This window comes from Trichoderma gamsii, assembly GCF_001481775.2.
Source record: "Trichoderma gamsii strain T6085 chromosome Unknown Scaffold_26.2, whole genome shotgun sequence".
NCBI classification, from domain to species: domain Eukaryota; kingdom Fungi; phylum Ascomycota; class Sordariomycetes; order Hypocreales; family Hypocreaceae; genus Trichoderma; species Trichoderma gamsii.
The window spans coordinates 270,950-288,591 of NW_020171363.1; the positions used below are offsets into that span (position 1 = coordinate 270,950).

Here is a 17,642-nt window from a genome sequence, read left to right on the forward strand (position 1 = left end):
GCACACCGCCCGCTGAGTGATGCTCGTTTGGTGTTGATGCACTGTGCTGGAATGTCTCTATTACTCGTAATGTTCTGCTGGCAACGAGTAAGCATCACACGCAGGTGGTTTCAAAGCGTTGGGGATTTGCCGAGTCATTGATCATCGAATGTTTGTGGCCTCATGGGCGAATACTCGCTGCAAGGGAATCTTGCGCAGTTGTTTACTTTAAATAATTGGGCCGACTTACATAAAATGCATGTAGTCTGCCGTTTTTTGCCCCTTCGATAGTCTATCCAAGCAGAGTCTGTGTTGGGCAATTCCGCTTCATCGCTTGTATCGGCGGCGTACATTACCTCGTGGGTTTTGCGTGTCCAAGGCCCCTGGTCGTTCAACTTGGACCCTGCGGCGCTTCTCATGTTGCTGTGCTGCAAAACATACAAAGAGGCAGCTCCGCTAAATGATAAGGAATAGAGAAAGAAAGAGGAAGAAAGAAAGCAAGTGCTCAAATTGTACTGCTACTGAACGGCTCGCCTACATTTAGCCAGCGGTGTCTCACCCGGCTTTGGCTGCCCCTGCAAATGCCTCCATACTGTGCACGTCGCCGCTCCCAGCAAGTCTCGTTCCCCAGATTCTGCGGCAGTTGACGCAATTGGCCCAGCGCGCGTGACGGGGTCCACGCACTGTCCCTGCCGGCCTGACAAGGTGACGAAAGTAGCAGTACCAGGAGCGGTACTAGTACGGCGAGCACAAGCAACTGACTGACAAGCACCCGGTGCTAAGGCGCTGCTGACTTTACCCTTTCCATGCCCTTTTATCGTCATGCAGCAGGCTGGCCTGTCTTGACTCTAGCGTCTCTCAACAGAACGGCTGCTGTGCTCTATCTCCGGCTCTCTGCCTCGCTGCCTCTCCTTTCTTCTTCTTTCCCTTTGTCCATCCTGACGAGGGCTTGCCTCATCTTTCATCCCCCTCATCTACCCGATTTCCGCCCAACCGATATATATTCTGCTGCAGCGTCGCGACCGAGAGAGCTTGAGCGCGCGACCTGCTTTGGGAGACCGATTTGCGATCGGGTGGGGCGTTGCCGTCACGGTCACCGATAGGGAGTTGCGGGCTTACAGGGAATAGCATCTATCGCCAATCGTCGCCAGCGTTTCTGGGGGACTTGCGGCTCGTAACTCCGTGTTTAACTTACCAAACAACATAAAAAAAAAATATAAAAAAGAATCATGGCCCAGCAGCTTCGCGTTGATGAGCAGGCGGGCCCCGGCTCGCAGCGATCCGTCAGCATGCCAAACGTGCTCGCGAACTCGAATGCTCACCAGCGCCGCTACAACGGTTCGTCTTCGCCAGTGACATGCTTCGACCGCCGTCGTCCACCTCCGCTAATAGCAGTAGAAAATACCGAGTCCTGGATCGAAGTCGCTTCTCAGCCATCGTCCTCGTCGCTCTCCAGCATCGGCGATGAAATCGTGACAACGGGGCTGCGCGTTAGGGGCTCTGACAGCCGTGACAACCGTCGCCGACGACAGCAGGCACCCGCGAGATCGGTACCGCGTGTACAGACAACCATCCCCGTTACGGGGACCGGCAGCCAGGATGAATACGATGAAAGCGACAGCGAGGAAGATCACGTCCTCTCCAGCTCGGCAGAAAATATACAGCCGTCGCCGGAGGAGAATATGGAGGACTCTGACGGCGAGTCGGACGGAGACGCAGACACGGCGTTAGGACAAGCACACCAGCCCGTCTTCCGGCCACAGCCAAATGCATTCTCGCATCCTCCGTCACACCAGCGAAGCTACTCGTCCAATGCGACCATGTCTCCGCATCCTCATAGGGAGTTTACCCGTCCGTCCTTCTCTCAGCGCTCGAATACGAGAGTGCAGCGTGGCCCCAGCTTCATGTCGCCATCGGTCCGGGAAGACAACGACGAAGCCCTCCGTGCGTCTTTGACCACTCTCCTGTCGTGTGCTGCAGCAGCTAGAGGCCTGCCCAAGAGTAAGGATGAAACGGAGGCGCAGCGGGCAGCACAAACCGGAGTTGGACCCAGTAGCCAGCCTATGGAGCTGCGGTTCGTTCCAGAAAAGGAGCTGGAGGAAGAGTCTGAGAAGCCTCGGGCGGCGGCCACCCCAGTCAACAAACATGGACAGTCCTCCCCTGCTAGGTCAAGCTCGCAGACTCAATCGTCATCCGACAGAGCCAAGCGGACAGTATCAACTGGCCGAAACCCTCGGGCGACGAAGAAGAAGAGGACGGCGACTGTTACTGCTGTTACCGAGGAGACGTTTATTTCCCCGACCCTTCTCACTTGGGTCGTCAGTGCTGGTGTCGTCGTGCTCGTATCCGTAGTTGGCTTTGGAGCCGGGTACGTTATTGGGCGCGAAGTAGGCCGCCAGGAAGGCCTGGCTGCAAGTGTCAACAGCGTCAACGATACTGCATCTTCCGGCCGTGACGTTCTTCGCTCATCTGGCGGCGGTTTAAGACGGTTCAGATGGGGCGACGTCGGAAGAAGCATTGTCGCCCAAGCGTAAAATGGACCTTCGAGACGGCCACTTTGTAGTTTTTTTTTTGCTATTTGATAACGACTCTGAGAGATTCAAAGATACCTCGGAAATTTGGGACACATGTCAGTCAAGCATACAGATACCACATACACGATAGTTTATTGTTCAGCAGTTGGCTTTTCACACACAGGACGGCGGATAGGGTACGGGCGTTTGACAAAGGGGGCCTGGGCATGAGTTACTACGTTTCACAGATTGCGGACGGAATGATAGGTTGGGAGCGTTGCTTTGCCATGTTTTGTTTTGATGGATTTCCTTTTTCCTTTTTACCTGTCTCCTCCCCCCTTTCGTCTTTCCCATCTTCATCTTTTTTTTTCCATTATTTGTTGTCATTTGCGCAGATATGCATCTAGGTAGTCAGTGTATCTATCTGGATCTATGTAGCAGATGATAATTTAGATTTAGCTGGAGCTGGGTCTCTATTTGGGCACTCACTATTAATTGCAATGAATTCGGGCCTTGGCAGATACTACTCGTTTTTATCCTACTGGACGATGCTCCCTTGCCTGGTTATTTCCAACTACTACCTTGACAGTTGATACATACAGCGTAGGGCATCTGCTAATGCATCTCGCAACTGGGTCTGTGATACTGGCCATGCTGGATTTGCATATTGTTCGATGCAGTGGAGGTTTCCAAGGTGGCATCAGACCACTTCGTCTCCATCATTTCTTCACTTTCTCTTTCTCGTAGGTACTCTTCAAGCATTAAATTGGCAGTGACCCAAACGGAGACTTCTCCTGCACGTATCAAAGCATATCAAAAGCCACCTCTGTAATGCTACCATGCTGATGGCGGTGTTGTCCCTCTTTGATGGAGACGTATTCGCATTCGATCGCAATTCTGCGCTGAGTGACAGCAAAGAGGCGTCGACAGCTAGCCCTTTGTGGCCACCCTGCCTTGCCTCCGCTGTTCAAAAAATCGCAGCTCCGAATACGACGCCCCTCTTTAAGGCGGTCTGGCTGCAATAACCTGTGCGGCCATTGGCTTATCTCCCACACTTTGTCGTGGGGCCAGGCACATCGGGGTGGATCTGCATACCCCTGGGCAGCAGTCAAGCAAAAAAAAAAAAAAATTAATGCGAATCTGGCTGCAAATGTCAAATTAGCCCGCCGCGATTGGAGCCAAAAGGCACTGATTAGAGCTCATCTTGGGCTGACTTATCGAACCACTGGTGGCGCCGTTGTTGTCTCTCTCCTTTCCTGCCTTCTTTCCTTTGTGGCTTGTTGCATTGCATCCTGTCGATAAAAAGGACGCGGGACCAGCCAGACACTTTCTCTCTTTCAACCCCCCCTCCCCTCCTTGCTATAAGCCCGTCTTTACTGCCTTTGGGCTCCCCATCTCGACTTCTACTCCTAATCAACCTATTGCGGGCGAGAGGGCCACCAATTCGCAACGATGGGCATCATCCAAGATGCCGCTGGCCATCCCTTGGCCCAGCTGTACTTTCAGCAAAGCATTGGCGCCCAGATCGCCATTGGCGTCGTGGGCTTTGTCGCGCTCTCCGTCTTCGTCAACGTCATGCAGCAGCTCCTCTTCAGGAACCCTACCGACCCGCCGCTTGTCTTCCACTGGTTCCCCTTCATTGGCAGCACCGTGATATACGGCATGGACCCTCCCAAGTTCTTCCGCGACAATCGCGAAAAGGTGGGCAAATCTGATATCCGATCCGGCATATGCCATGGCGTCTTAACAGCGGTGGCTAACGTTTGATTGACAGTATGGCGATGTTTTCACCTTTGTTCTCCTCGGCAAGAAGACCACCGTGGCTGTTGGCCCTACTGGAAACGACTTTATCCTCAACGGAAAGCTCAAGGATGTCAACGCTGAGGATATCTACACTGTCTTGACCACCCCCGTCTTCGGACGCGATGTCGTCTACGACTGCCCCAACGCCAAGCTTATGGAGCAGAAGAAGGTGAGATTTGTGCTCCCCTAATGCGGTCTGCATGATTTGTTTGCGAACTGATCACTAACGAGCATCTCTAGTTCATGAAAATTGCTCTTACCACCGAAGCGTTCCGATCCTACGTTCCCATCATCTCTCACGAGGTTACCTCCTACTTCAAGCGCACCGCTGCCTTCAAGGGCAAGTCTGGAACCGTTGATATTCCCAAGAAGATGGCCGAGATTACAATCTTCACTGCTTCCCACGCTCTTCAGGGCAGACTCATTCGCAACAAGTTCGACGAGTCTCTGGCCGACCTGTACCACGACCTCGACATGGGCTTCACCTCCATCAACTTTGTGCTGCACTGGGCCCCTCTTCCCTGGAACCGCAAGCGTGACCACGCTCAGCGCACCATTGCCAAGATCTACATGGATACTATCAAGGAGCGAAAGGCCCTCGGCGATGCAGACACTGAACTCGACATTATGAAGCATCTCATGACATCTGTGTACAAGAACGGCACCGCCGTCCCCGACCACGAGATCGCCCACATGATGATTGCTCTGCTCATGGCTGGCCAGCACTCCTCGTCATCCACCAGCTCTTGGATCATGCTCCGCCTTGCCCAGAACCCCAAGGTCGTTGAGGATCTGTACCAGGAACAAATCAACGCCCTGGGTGCCGACTTGCCTCCCCTGCAGTACGACGATCTGGCCAAGCTCCCTCTGAACCAGGCCATTGTCAAGGAAACTCTGCGTCTTCATGCCCCCATCCACTCCATCATGCGCGCCGTCAAGCAGCCCATGCCCGTTCCTGGTACCAAATATGTTATCCCCACCACGCACACTCTTCTCGCGGCTCCCGGTGTCAGTGGCTCCGACCCCAGCTATTTCCCCAACCCCTTCGAGTGGGATCCCTACCGCTGGCTGCCTGGCTCTGCCAACGCTCCCCTTATCGCTGCCCGAAACGAAGAGGAAGAAGAGAAGATCGACTACGGCTACGGTATTGTCAGCAAGGGTGCCGCTTCACCTTATCTTCCCTTTGGTGCCGGTCGTCACCGATGCATTGGTGAGCAGTTTGCCAACCTGCAACTACAGACCATCATTGTCGAGACTGTTCGCTTGTTCAAGCTGAGCAACGTGGACGGCAGCGACAAGATCGTTGGCACTGACTACGCCTCTCTGTTCTCTCGACCGCTGGAACCTGCCGAGATTCGGTGGGAGCGAAGAGACTAGGATATTGGAAATATCGTTATGAGAAATGCTTTTGAGGCAAAAGCGAGGGCAAACATACCCCTAATCAGGATCTGATTTGAAAGGGAAAATGCTTTACTGTACATGAACACCACACGTCGGAGTTTTTTCTATTATCGTTGTTATTATTACTATTATTATTTGGAATGGAATGGGGGGAAAACAATACGACACATGATGGTAATGGCTACATCATGGCTGTCATACACTACTATCACCTAATTATGCCAATAGAGCTTTTGAATAGAGCTAGAAGAAAGAAGATATCATATATCTAAAGGAAAATAATTGAGTAAAAATGCATCCATGAAGAAGCTTTGCTACAAACGTTAATTCCTTTTGTGACATCATACACGTCAAAACTCGAGTTCCAAACACACCACTAACACGCGTAAATAAACGCCCACATCAATTATTTTCAATCCAACAGTTGACCCGAATCGGTAGGATTATTTCAAAGCGCCCGCCCAAGTCTAGAAAATTCCCCAATAATTCTTTTGCGAGGCCCCAAAACGTGAGACGTTTAACCTGCAACGGGGGGGAAGCCGTCCTATCCGGTCTAGACCACATCCCAGATCTCGGTACTGGCGTATTAATGCGTATGTATGCACCTTATGGCAGCCAAAATAGGCCACTTTCGCTTATAAGTGGCATGGGTATTTTGGGGGCACGGGTCACTCACATGCTTTTTTTCCCTCTTCGTCCTCTTCTTTTTTAAAGTTCTCTGCTCTCACGCCATTACTACTGATTATTATCTGTCATTATGGAGTGAAGCAGGAACAGGTACAGCCACACTCAAAATACAACAGTGAGCCCCCCTGGTGGTAGCTTTTAGCTTGCTGGGACGCCTCAGTGTCATCTTTTAAGTCGGCCTGCCTATCACGTACAGCGCTCCTTTGCGCCCATCAGCCTCAGCCTCATCTTTTCTTTTCTTTTTCTTTTCTGTTTATTTATTTTGCTTCTTTTGGTGTATCGTGTCTTTTTGTGCCTTCTTTCTTCTGTCACTCATCTGTAATACCGAACCCGTTTGCTTCTTTGAGCTGTTGCGTTGTTCACGATACCCGTTGGCGAAATGGCTGATCAGCACGGCCCCTATGTTCGGCTCTGGGGCATCCGGCCATCACAACTGCCTTCAGAAACCACTTCAGCTCAAGATCTCACACCGTTGCTTCAATCAATATTGACCGAGGCACTTTCATTTGTCAGCTCAGTGCCGCCGCACTCATCCGAATCATCGTCACTATCATCAGGAGGCAGATCCAGCCAGAACAATGGGAATACTACAAGCAGCAATGGGCCCTGGAAGGCAAAGGGATGCAGGGCATTTCACCACTCAGCAGCGCCGGTACACATGTTTGAGCGGGTCGTCTCAGCCGAAGAACTAAAGACGATAGCCAAGGACCAGAACCTGCCCCAGGCAAGCGGCAGCGGCTCGAAGATCAAGCCGGAAACATGGAGTCTCAGGCGCAGCGTTCACGAGGAGGCGAAAAAGGCCGGCACCGCAGACTGGGAGGAGTGGGTGCGGTGCTTCAAGGAGGGCCATGCGGATGCCGAGATGAAGTTTACGCCGACGGTGATGAGCCACACGCTCAAGAGGCAGTGGGACTGCGCTGGCGTCGAGGTTACGGTGGGAGGCGACACGTACCAAGACTTGACGCTGAAGCTGGAGGAGTCGGTGCACAAGATGCCTGCGCCGCTCAACAACCGCGTGTTCCCCGTGCTGCAGGTCACGGCGGCCGTGCGAGGGCGGCGAGAGTTTGTCGTGGTGCAGATTGCGGCGGTGCCAGAAAGTGCCGGCGCGGAGGAGTCTAGGCCTGATGGCGCGCTGCGAGGCACGTACACGGCCATTGAGCGCTTCCGGGAGATTGACGGCCAGGGCAACGTGGAATGGGTCATGGGGACGGTGTCTGATGCGAGGGGCGTGCTGCCGGCGTGGATCCAGAAGATGGCGGTGCCGGGGCAGATTGCAAAGGACGTGGACATGTTTCTGGAGTGGATTGCGGGCAAGCGAGAGGCCAAGTGATGGATTTGTTGTTGTTTGATATACGAAGATCGGTATATCGGGTTGGTGTGGATATTGTATAAAACGGAACGATGTAGTGGCAGCTGTGGCAGTTATGAAGATGGAGAGTTGATCATGTACTAATTACCGATACCGTATTTACTAGCCTACAAATATTTATAATTAGTGATTATTGACATATTGTTACAATGCCATTCTGATAAGATAATTCCATGACTAAAAAACAGCACGGTCCTTGGTGGCATCACAAGAGGAAGGAAGCTTACTGGTGCCTTCCCAACTTCAGCACTTCAAGCACAGGAAGGAGCTTGTATGGAGATCGCCGCCTAAGGCCCCCTACAGTTGCATATTCTCTCTGGTTCTTGTCTTTCAACTCATCACGCTCATTTCTTCTTGATCATTGAGTCGAGCAGGCAGCTCTACTGCTTCTTACCGTCAACAGATTCGACATGGCCAGAGGTCGATCGGTCCCAGCAAGGGCTTCTCCAAAGGAATCGCCCTCTGGATCCGACAATAGCCACTATAACAGCAAATCTCTAACCGCCGCCATCATCCCCTCTCCCTCCATCTCGCCCATACCCTTGAATGGCTCCATCATCACCGCAAGACCCAATTCCAAACTCCTCCGCAACGCAGATGCCCTGGCCCGGATGACCATTGAGCTCAACGTCCGCGCAATGGCCACCCAGACAGCGCGGCTGGAAAAGAATCTGAGCGTCCTCATGCTGCGCACAAAGGAGGACAAGGACTTTCGGAACACTCACGATGCGAGGGTGCAGAGCTTGGTGCAGGAGATTCGAGCGGTGAAGCAGCGCATGGAGGAAATTCAGGGGCCGGAATGGAACAGCAAAAGCAACAATGATCCAGAGCAGTGTAAAAAGAATATGCATGAGATCATTGGGGAGTTGAAGAAGGAAATGAAAAAGGAAATGAGTGATTTGAAGGGTCGGGTTGGCGATATCTCAAGTACGCTGGACAAGCTTCCAACAGTGGCAGAAGCAGAGGCTTTGATAAGTCACACTCGGGTGACGCGCTCTGCATTGAAGGGCAAGATACGAGCAAAACCAGATACCGAGAAACCACGTTCTGTACCAAGTAGGCTTTCCTATTTTCTTGTCTACTGCACCAGAAGATGCTTACGAGTGTATTACAGAAGCAGCAGCCAATACCATCAAGCAGCGTATCGAAGACGCCATCAGCTCAACCCGCCGTTGGAACCGCGATCACAAAAGCACACAGCTTAGAGACGCCGCTTTTATTGCCAGCTATCTCAAGCAACAGTCAAAACGCGATCCCCAGATGGCAGTGTACATACAGAAGGCCATCCAGCGGCACGTCTATCATAGCGGCCGGCCCAGATCCAAAACCCGACCGAAAAGTCTTGAGCAGTTTTGCCAGATGTTGGTGTGGAAGGACGTTCTTGATACGGTAAAAGATGTATTGGTCGAAAGTAGAGTTCAGACGGTCAAGGCTCTTGATAAGTGAAGGCTAAAGGCTGTTATTGATGACGTTGTAACATATACGTGTGGATATGGGCTCAAAGCGTACGAGACGGTATAGATCTTGGGGGAAAGAGGAAATATAGCGTTGTGAAATTGTTCATGATGATGGTATATGGAGAGGCGTTATTTTATTTTAAACGATCAAGGTACTGGAGGCTCATGTAGAAGGAGGCGAATAGCAAGAATCTCTGAAGTAACCCAAGGTAAAAGTAAAAAAAAAAGCGAAACAGATCTGTTATAGTCTTCACGGCTCAACTCCAACGATCTCATTTAAAAAGTGTATCCAACGATTAATAAAAATCCAGAATTATCATGCTGGTAGTTGATTGTACAACGCAATATATCAAGCTCGTCTTACTCACATTTTACACCTTCCACCTCACATTGTATACAGCACGAGAACTTATTCCTTTGTCTCTAGACGAGATAGGAATACTTGCCCTTATGTATTGAACTCGTTTCTTTATTTAAATCGCTGATAGGCACCAAGCCTCCAAAAAAAAAAAAAAAAAAACAGCATAATCTAGAAGCTAGACCAAGTCATAATTGCCCCCCTCTCTGTGTTCATAGTATCTCCGCACTGAGAGAAAAAAGAAGTCTTTAGGCAATGAAACGAATAACACACCAACGCCTACGCCGTCCGCCGTTCGCCCACCATGAATTGTTGCCCTCCCTTTTTCCACAAGTTCCAGAACTCCATGCCAGAGGTATGGCAAAACAAAAAAAATAATTATAAACATAATAAAAGATAATAAAAAAAACTCTCCTCGTCTGTAAAAAATTGGGCGAAAGACGACGAGTCATCAGCACTCTGAACCGATGTGTCAACCACGGACAGTAATGAAGAATAAAGTATTTGTTCCAGTGGAGGAATAAACAGCCCTTTAATCATCCGCTTCAATGCCAATAGAAGATTGTTTAAGCTCGATTTCAGACTTGAGCTGCTTAATCTGGTTCTCCAGACGGGTTCTGAGAATCTTGTTCTGCGTTCTTTCAAAGTCGGCCACACGAGCGGCGAGCTGCTTTTTGAGGTCGTTGATCATCTCTTTGACGCCCTGTTCTTCGTCACGTTGGGCGCGAGCATCTTCATCAAGATCGTCGTCATCGTCATCGTCATCGTCATCATCGTCGTCCTCATCAGATTCGCTGGCCTCAATGCTCTGCTGAAGGGCCGCCGTCGTAGCAGGAGTACCAAGCGCAGCAGGTGTCTGAGTATCCATGGCAGTAGCAGGAGTCTCAGCGAATAGTTCATCAGCAAACGCTGCCTCTAGGTCAGCTTCAAGATCAAAGTCGTTGTCCTCTTCAAGGGCCATTGACACATGCGACTGGTCAAAGTAGCCCAAGGTGTCGTCCATCTCGCCCTCAGCATCTTCTTCTCCATCTTCCTCGGCGCCGTCCCGCTCATCAATCCACTCCCATTTCGTGGAGGCACACTTAGCATCCTCTGCAAGTAGCCGTTCGACTTCTGCTTCTTTGTCCTCGATTTCTTTCCGGCTGATAGTCTTGGCAAATCGTCGATTCACGCAGTCGTGCATTGGCGGCGTCAGGCCGTGCGGCCATTTAAAGCTGGAGTCGATGATACTTGGCAGAGGCGCATGCCTTGCTTCCTCCTCGCTCTTAACGGCTTGATAAACAAGCAACATCTGGCAGATGTCCGCCGACTTCATCAATGACTTGCGATCCCACGTCTTCATCGATTCTGTGATGGTAGGCAGGTCAACCATGACAGTCGCATAGCACTGGCCTTTGACCATGATAAAGCCACGTCGAGTGTCTTCTTCAAAGAATTTGATGTGAATATCAGCCCCTCCCGCCGACTTGGGCAGTCCAATCTTGCCATTTTCCAAGCACCAGCGAACATAATCAGCATGCTCTCCGGGCATCATGCGCAGGACAAACTGCTCTTCAATGGCCGGATCAACCTCGTTGTCGCTGGCTTCGGAATCATAACCATCTCCAGGAGGGTGTACAGGCGGACGGCCACGAGGCTTGAGCACCAATTGAGTAAGCCCAGCCTTGGATCCCGCCCTGACCTTTGTTGCGCCACCTCCACCAGCTCCGACCTTGACAATAGGCCTGATCTTGATTTTTGTTGCAGCCGGCGGACCGTGACCCGTCCCAGTCGTCGATCCACGCAGCGGCGCCTCGTCTTCGTCGTCGCTAAGCGAGCGCTTCTTGCTTTCGATGAGCTTCTGACTCGGTTTCGCCTGTCGGCCCGCTTTTGTCGTTATCACCGGTGGCAATCCATCATCCTTTGCTTTATCCTTCTTGACTTCTTTTTCCTTGCTCGCGCTCTTGAGTATTCCGTCTTTGATTGCTGGTCCAGTTGGTCCTCCGGCTGGTGTCGGTGGCTGTGAGGAGCTGATTTTGAGCTTCAGCTTGCGCGGGCCTTCGCCAGGAGTGACCAACGGCGCGGTTGCAGATGAAGGCGTCGCTCCATTTGCCGCTCCGACCTCGTTGATGAAGGAGGAAGTACGGCTCACGTTGAGCTTGAGCCGCGGCTTTGGGGGCGGTGCAGGCGTGGAGAAGCCATCGCGCCCGGGGCTAGGCGCCGACATGATTGTGGACTGGAATGTGTAGCTTCGCAAAGGAGATAGGGTCGATGTCGATGTCGATGTCGATGTCTTGTGCAGCGATGGGCGATGGCGAAGTGTAGGCGAAAGGGAGAATCGTGGACGCTGGATTGATGACAAAGTGAGAACAGAGTTAGAACAAAAGGTTCAATTGCCAGAACTATCGCGGAAGCAGCCGCGCTCAGGCAGTAGCCTCGCAGAAATGTGGGGCATTTAGCGCGCTATTCAACAGCGGCAACTGCACTATAGATAGAATGTCTTTCAACTGCAAAAGGTTGTCACATAACAAGCTCATGTTGACAAAGATATAAATTGAAAAAAATCCTAATTTATTAATACTTATATATTTGAAGTCTTATAGACGTCTCATACATTGGTGGCTTCAAGTAAAGTGAGCCTCTCACTTGGTGAAAGTACTCTGTTTTAGATCAACTAATGCGAGGGACAGATGAGATTCAATTCACATCAAAAATTCACACAATTACTGGTGGGGCTGATGCTTTTTGTATTGTTGCAATGAAATATACTCCGCAGAGCATCAAATGAATGGTATAATATAAAAGAGAGTAGCTAATGTCCGCTTCATCATATCGTAACCGTTAAACGCCATATAAATGCCCAACCACCCCCTATCCAAGTCCCGAGGCAAACATATCAGTGCCACCTCTTATTTTATCTGTCTATTTTCTTTTCTTTTTCTCTCGTGCAGAAAAGAGATAGCCAGCCACAGGCCGGTTTAGTTCATCCAAGCCCATGGATAATTGCCATCGACATTGGTCCAACCGCCAGCTTCAATGCCATGCTCCCATCCCATCATCACGCCCAGCATCTTGCAGCCCATCGAGCTGACGGTGCATACTATCCTATCACTTGCCCCCGCCAAAACTGCCAGGTCCAGCATATACGCTCTGCCCATGTAGCTGCGCAGTTGAATCGTCTGTTCAGAAGGCGGTTCTATCCGCCCCACAGACGCTCCATTGGCATGGCCGTTGTGCTTCCGGTCAAAGCCGAGATTCCAAAACATGGGGGCAAAAAAACCGCCTTCCCATCCCAAGGTTTCATCCTTGAAACGGTGAAGTACGTGTGGGTTGACGTCTTCTCGCTTGGTGGCTTCCTTGGACGACAAGCGGATGCGCGCCTGAGCGTATAAAGCGTCAGCGTACTCGGGCTGCTTATAGACATCAGGGTCGTCCGAGGCAATAAGGGTGATGGATTGGTTCGTGGACGTTGGCCAGCCCTTGACAGAGTCGTAATACGCGTCTACCAATTCCTGAGCCTTGCCGAGGAAAACTTCGGATGGCACATAGGTATTGCGATACTGGTATTCGATAGGGTGCGAATCGCCACGTCGAACGTGTAACCCAACGATAGGCATGTGTGGAGTGGCCATATCCTTTGCCATGGCCTGCTTTCTCAGGTCCTCTATGCGTTTGCGAGCGTACTCTTGATCGTCGCTGTTGAGCCTAAAGAGGGCCTGGTAGCCGGTTCTTGCAAGTTCCATCAGATCTCGCAAGTTATTATCAGTCCCAGCTGCCCGATGATATTTAGCCATCAAAGCCGGGAAAATGTCCTTGAGCGTTGTGCCAGTGACAACAAGATGTCTCGCTTGTGCCGGACAAGGAAGCATCCGATGTCGGGGAGGTGGTCGACAATCAGGCACTGGCGGTGCTTGGAATATGTCGGTGTATTTGCCATAGGCCCAACGAGAGTCGTCGACGAAAAAGGCCCGGCCGTCTTGCTTAGCCAGGCCGTAAAGCATCCACATGCCCATGACTGCAGTTCCCAACCCAGCATCTGAGCTTTCTAGCAAGTAGGTGACTGAGGACTGGCAAACAGGCAGTCCAGCCATGGATTCCCAGTCCACGCCCACAAAGTGGCCAGTCTTTTGGGCCTTGTTCCCGTGGGCAACTGGAGGTAGAAGCCCATCCAGCTCCGCCTCGTATACGTCAACAAAGTACTCATCCACAGCGTCATAGTTCAATTTATCTTCATCAGACAGGGGAGATTTGCCTCGGAGCTCTCTTGTGTGAGCCGAGACCTCTCGGCATTTGCTTCCCATTCCGGCGTACTCCTCAACGCTTAGAGGGAAGTCATGATGGTGTGGAATAGAGACGGTCCATTTGGATTGAGAGTGGCTGTGGCTGACAACTATGGGAGTTGGGAAATCCGGGATGGCATCCTGGCCAATCATTTCGAAGTCGTCGATTGTAAAATGAGGCCATTTCGCTATGATGGACTCTTTATGTCGGAAAGCAAGACGGGCAAGGAAAAACGTCGTTGAGAGTGTAATAAAATATAGCATATACCGCAAGACTCGGCTTGGTCGAGCGATCAGGGCTTTTGTGTGCGAATTCTTCCTCGGCCGTGGCACTAACACGGGGAGGCTGGGCGAAGGAGGAGGTGAAAAGAGAAGGTGGTTGAAGCTGAATCGAGCCGAAGTCGAGGAAAGAGGAGCCTTGTCAGAGTTGTTATATGAAGCATTGCGTCGGAGGTTGAGCCTTGGAGGCGCAATCATGACTTTTGGTTGGGTCAAGGAGAGATCCAGCGGAGGAACCATGGTGACGATGGTTCAATGAAGTATCCCATATAAAAAAAGAAGAGCGGCGGATACATCAACATGAAATAAATGAAGAGAAAAGAAGATTCAAGAGAGGGAGCGAAAGAAGGGAGAGATGAAGAAAAGAGTGATCGATGCCTCCTACACGGTTTTCATCCAGCAAAGGAATGTATGCAGACGGTTCAAGATGCTTGGCATAAGAAGAAGAAAACCAAAAAGAACAAAAGGGGAGAAGAGGCAGATGCGAAGCAGTTGAATGTTTATATGCAAAGAAAGAGGCAAAACCGGCCAAAACAATTCCCCCTACTGCTGATCCTTTTCCTGCTGTAATCACAAGCCGGCGATCTCTTGGTCTTTTTGTAATAAACTTTGCACCCCACACGCGGGCATTAAAGCACGAGGGAAGAAGTAGAAGAAGAAGAGAAAGGATGAGCCAGCTCCCCCCTAGCAAACACCGCCGATCATCATGGGGTGAGAAAGAAGAGAAGGCAAAGGACAAAGTTCCGGGGTTGGGTGTGACTTTTTGGTTCTTGATGCTCCCTATCACGGCTTCTCCAGGGTCACGACGATCCCGCCCAGTGCCACCCGAAGCGGAATGAGAAGCGAGAAGGCAGAAACACAAGGGCTCAGAATGTGACGGAAGGGAGAAGAAGATGCGGCAATGATTGGCGTCAACGCCAATGAAAAGAAAGAAAACGAGGTTTATAAGGGAGATGGTGGAAGGAGAAAATGCCAGCGCCGCACGAGAATACTTGTCTGAGCAGGTGCTTGACGTTTAGTGAGCGGCTGTCAGTGGGACGGCTGCATGCAGGGGGCAGCTGATAAAGTACATGGAGCCTAGCATCGGAATTGTTCCTTTGTCCATCAAATCCAAAAGAGCACAAAGAAGAAGAAAAGAAAACTAGACTAAAAAAGCTTCCGTCCCTGCAGGCGGCTGGTCAAACACACACAGCGCCGATACTCTGCAGTTGGGCTTCTCGTTTCTGCCTCTTCGGACGTCCGGTCGCTCTGAGTGGCTGACTGACAGGGTCCCTGGATGGCTTTGTGCCTAGCCTGCGGGGACTTGATGTCATTGTCTCTGACGATCCCCGGCCAATGAGACGAGCAGAAAGGATGAAATAGAGAGAAATAGGGAGCGTCAAGGTACAGGTATGTACGGCTAGCGGTATTGCATAGAGAGAAGAGCTTCCCAACGCGGCAGGCAGCGGAATGCGAGCCCATCAAGCCACCAGGCCGTTTCTCAAACAAGAGTCGTCCGACCGGCGTGGAATGAAACAGGCTGACGGGACAGCGCAGTAGGGCAATACGTACGTGTCAGATGTAAGAAACATACCTACATAGGTGTATAATGATGCATGAATGCCCATTCTATTGAGAGTTGCACCCGCTGTATCACATTGCCTTACAATAAGCCCTCACCTCCAACCGGTGTTCCAAGTTCCCGATTCACGGGCCATCAAAATGGTTACAAGTGCGTCACACAGGGCATTGAGAAAGAAAATAATCAAGGTACAAATCCAAAAGTTCCTATCCAGCAGCATTGTCCATCAAGCGGCCTCCGCTTTTTAAATTCTGACAGCGCTTATAAGAGTCCAGGACAGGCTTGGCAGGATGAAGAGGCGAAAGAAAGGAAATGGTGATAGACGCTGTCAGTGGCCAGGGTCTGCTGAACTGGCGTCATAACGTACCACGCGCTGTTACTGTAAGAAGACGGGCTTGAAACAGGTGAGCTGATGGGATGAATAACAAAGCCAATCACCCGGCGCAGAAAACAAACAATTCGTACGCTATTCAAACTATTAACTCTTACACACTTTTTTTCTCACCCGTACATACGCGCCAGCCCAGATCCCGCATGCACCTTCAACAATACGCTCGTTGGCTGATGGCAAATCAACTTTCATCCATCGCCATCCCCATTAGCTCAAGCATCAAAAACGCCTACCCCTAGCGCGTTTCAGATTCCTAGCCCCGTCAAACCTCAATTGGATCGCGCCCATTTTCGGAATCCTTGCCCGATCCACCCTAGTTCGGAAAGGTTGTTCTGTCCTGTCCTCAGGGAAAAGAGAGAAGAGAAGAAAGATAATATCTCTCGGCTGAACTGAGTAGTAAGAAGAACTGCACGAAAGAGGAGCAGCATGTGACCATATATTGTGTGTTGCTTACACAAGACAAGGAAAGAGAATCTTGGCCATTCGCATTCTCGCTCAAGATTCTTGTAAATGAGCTGCATATATGCCCTCCAAGCTTCTCTTTCTCTCCCAACACCACAACTTTGGTATTAGCTCTATACCACTATCCTTACCAACATCATAAACTTGAAAAAAGAAAAAGTTCTCAATCCATCATCTCTGCATCTATTCGCAACTTTGCTTTTCCGCTTTTTCGCTATTAACCACTATAACCTCTAACCCTCAGCCACAATGCTTACTTCTCTTTACCCACCCATCAACCTTTGTCAAATTAAGCAGCCCAGCCTCGGCTCGTCCCTTTCCCCTTCACTCCACCACAAGCTAAACAGAAAAGCTCCAGAAACGAAGGGTTCTACTAGTAGATAGTAGTTAATATATCTGAAGCCCGCCATCGGCCCATTTAATCTCCATGATATGGGCTCAGAAATTGCCAATACGAAACTGCAATTGGCAGGTTTCCCCCTTTCGTAATCTGTGTCTTAACATTACTAGTGATTGTAATCCACTTCTTTCTAATCTGAACTCACTGCAACTGGCCGGTGTTGTCGCTGGATACTTGAATGATATCATATACCTACCTACCTATATTACTTGACTACTACTAGTAACTCTAAACAAGCAAGTTCACTCACCCAGATGATCAAGTTAGAACAATCGTATCATAACAGTCCTTCTTTTTAGATCATAGCTTGCGCTTGGCATATAATTACTATCTCCGCTAAAGCAGGCAAGCAAGAATAATAAATAGACAGAGAGTGACAGAGAAGAGATAAAAGATGAGACAGAGAAGAAGAGAAAAACAGACAAGAAAAAAAAAAAAGAAGAATGTAGAAGAAAAGTGCAATGCTAGCCCACACCCTAGGTTTTCCCTTTTACCCATTTTGAAGTCATATACTAGCCCAAATACAAAAGAGAAAAAAAAGAAAAGAAGAAGAAGAAGAAGAAAAAGAAGAAAAATACAGTTTTTTCGGGCAGAGCAATCAAATCGGATCCCCGGATCCGGTACCCTCGGTCCTCTCCGTCTTTGCACTCCGCGGCCTCTCCTCTCGCTACAAAATATCGTCGAGTCCCAAATTGCGTGTAAAAAGAGGGGGTATTTGTACTC

General features: G+C 50.3%; 6 protein-coding genes across 6 annotated transcripts; 4 read left to right on the forward strand and 2 right to left on the reverse strand.

Annotated features, from left to right (window-relative positions):
• Window positions 1-1,208: 1,208 nt before the first annotated feature.
• TGAM01_v207229 (hypothetical protein) lies at window positions 1,209-2,513 on the forward strand (the record flags this gene model as incomplete). The annotated part of the gene is made up of 2 exons (XM_024550038.1): window positions 1,209-1,317; window positions 1,378-2,513. 2 exons carry the CDS (start codon window positions 1,209-1,211, stop codon window positions 2,511-2,513), a joined length of 1,245 nt encoding a protein of 414 aa, XP_024405204.1.
• Window positions 2,514-3,944: 1,431 nt separating this feature from the next.
• TGAM01_v207230 (eburicol 14-alpha-demethylase) lies at window positions 3,945-5,672 on the forward strand (the record flags this gene model as incomplete). The annotated part of the gene is made up of 3 exons (XM_018803702.1): window positions 3,945-4,193; window positions 4,267-4,464; window positions 4,536-5,672. 3 exons carry the CDS (start codon window positions 3,945-3,947, stop codon window positions 5,670-5,672), a joined length of 1,584 nt encoding a protein of 527 aa, XP_018663075.1.
• Window positions 5,673-6,762: 1,090 nt separating this feature from the next.
• On the forward strand, window positions 6,763-7,713 carry TGAM01_v207231 (hypothetical protein; the record flags this gene model as incomplete). The annotated part of the gene is made up of 1 exon (XM_018803701.1): window positions 6,763-7,713. One exon carries the CDS (start codon window positions 6,763-6,765, stop codon window positions 7,711-7,713), a length of 951 nt encoding a protein of 316 aa, XP_018663074.1.
• Window positions 7,714-8,162: 449 nt separating this feature from the next.
• Window positions 8,163-9,198, forward strand: TGAM01_v207232 (hypothetical protein; the record flags this gene model as incomplete). Its single annotated transcript, XM_018803700.1, has 2 exons — window positions 8,163-8,808; window positions 8,867-9,198. The coding sequence occupies 2 exons, from the start codon at window positions 8,163-8,165 to the stop codon at window positions 9,196-9,198; spliced, it is 978 nt and encodes a 325-aa protein (XP_018663073.1).
• Window positions 9,199-10,099: 901 nt separating this feature from the next.
• TGAM01_v207233 (hypothetical protein) lies at window positions 10,100-11,773 on the reverse strand (the record flags this gene model as incomplete). Its single annotated transcript, XM_018803699.1, has 1 exon — window positions 10,100-11,773. One exon carries the CDS (start codon window positions 11,771-11,773, stop codon window positions 10,100-10,102), a length of 1,674 nt encoding a protein of 557 aa, XP_018663072.1.
• A 751-nt stretch (window positions 11,774-12,524) lies between these two features.
• TGAM01_v207234 (hypothetical protein) lies at window positions 12,525-14,345 on the reverse strand (the record flags this gene model as incomplete). Its single annotated transcript, XM_018803698.1, has 1 exon — window positions 12,525-14,345. One exon carries the CDS (start codon window positions 14,343-14,345, stop codon window positions 12,525-12,527), a length of 1,821 nt encoding a protein of 606 aa, XP_018663071.1.
• Window positions 14,346-17,642: the final 3,297 nt, after the last annotated feature.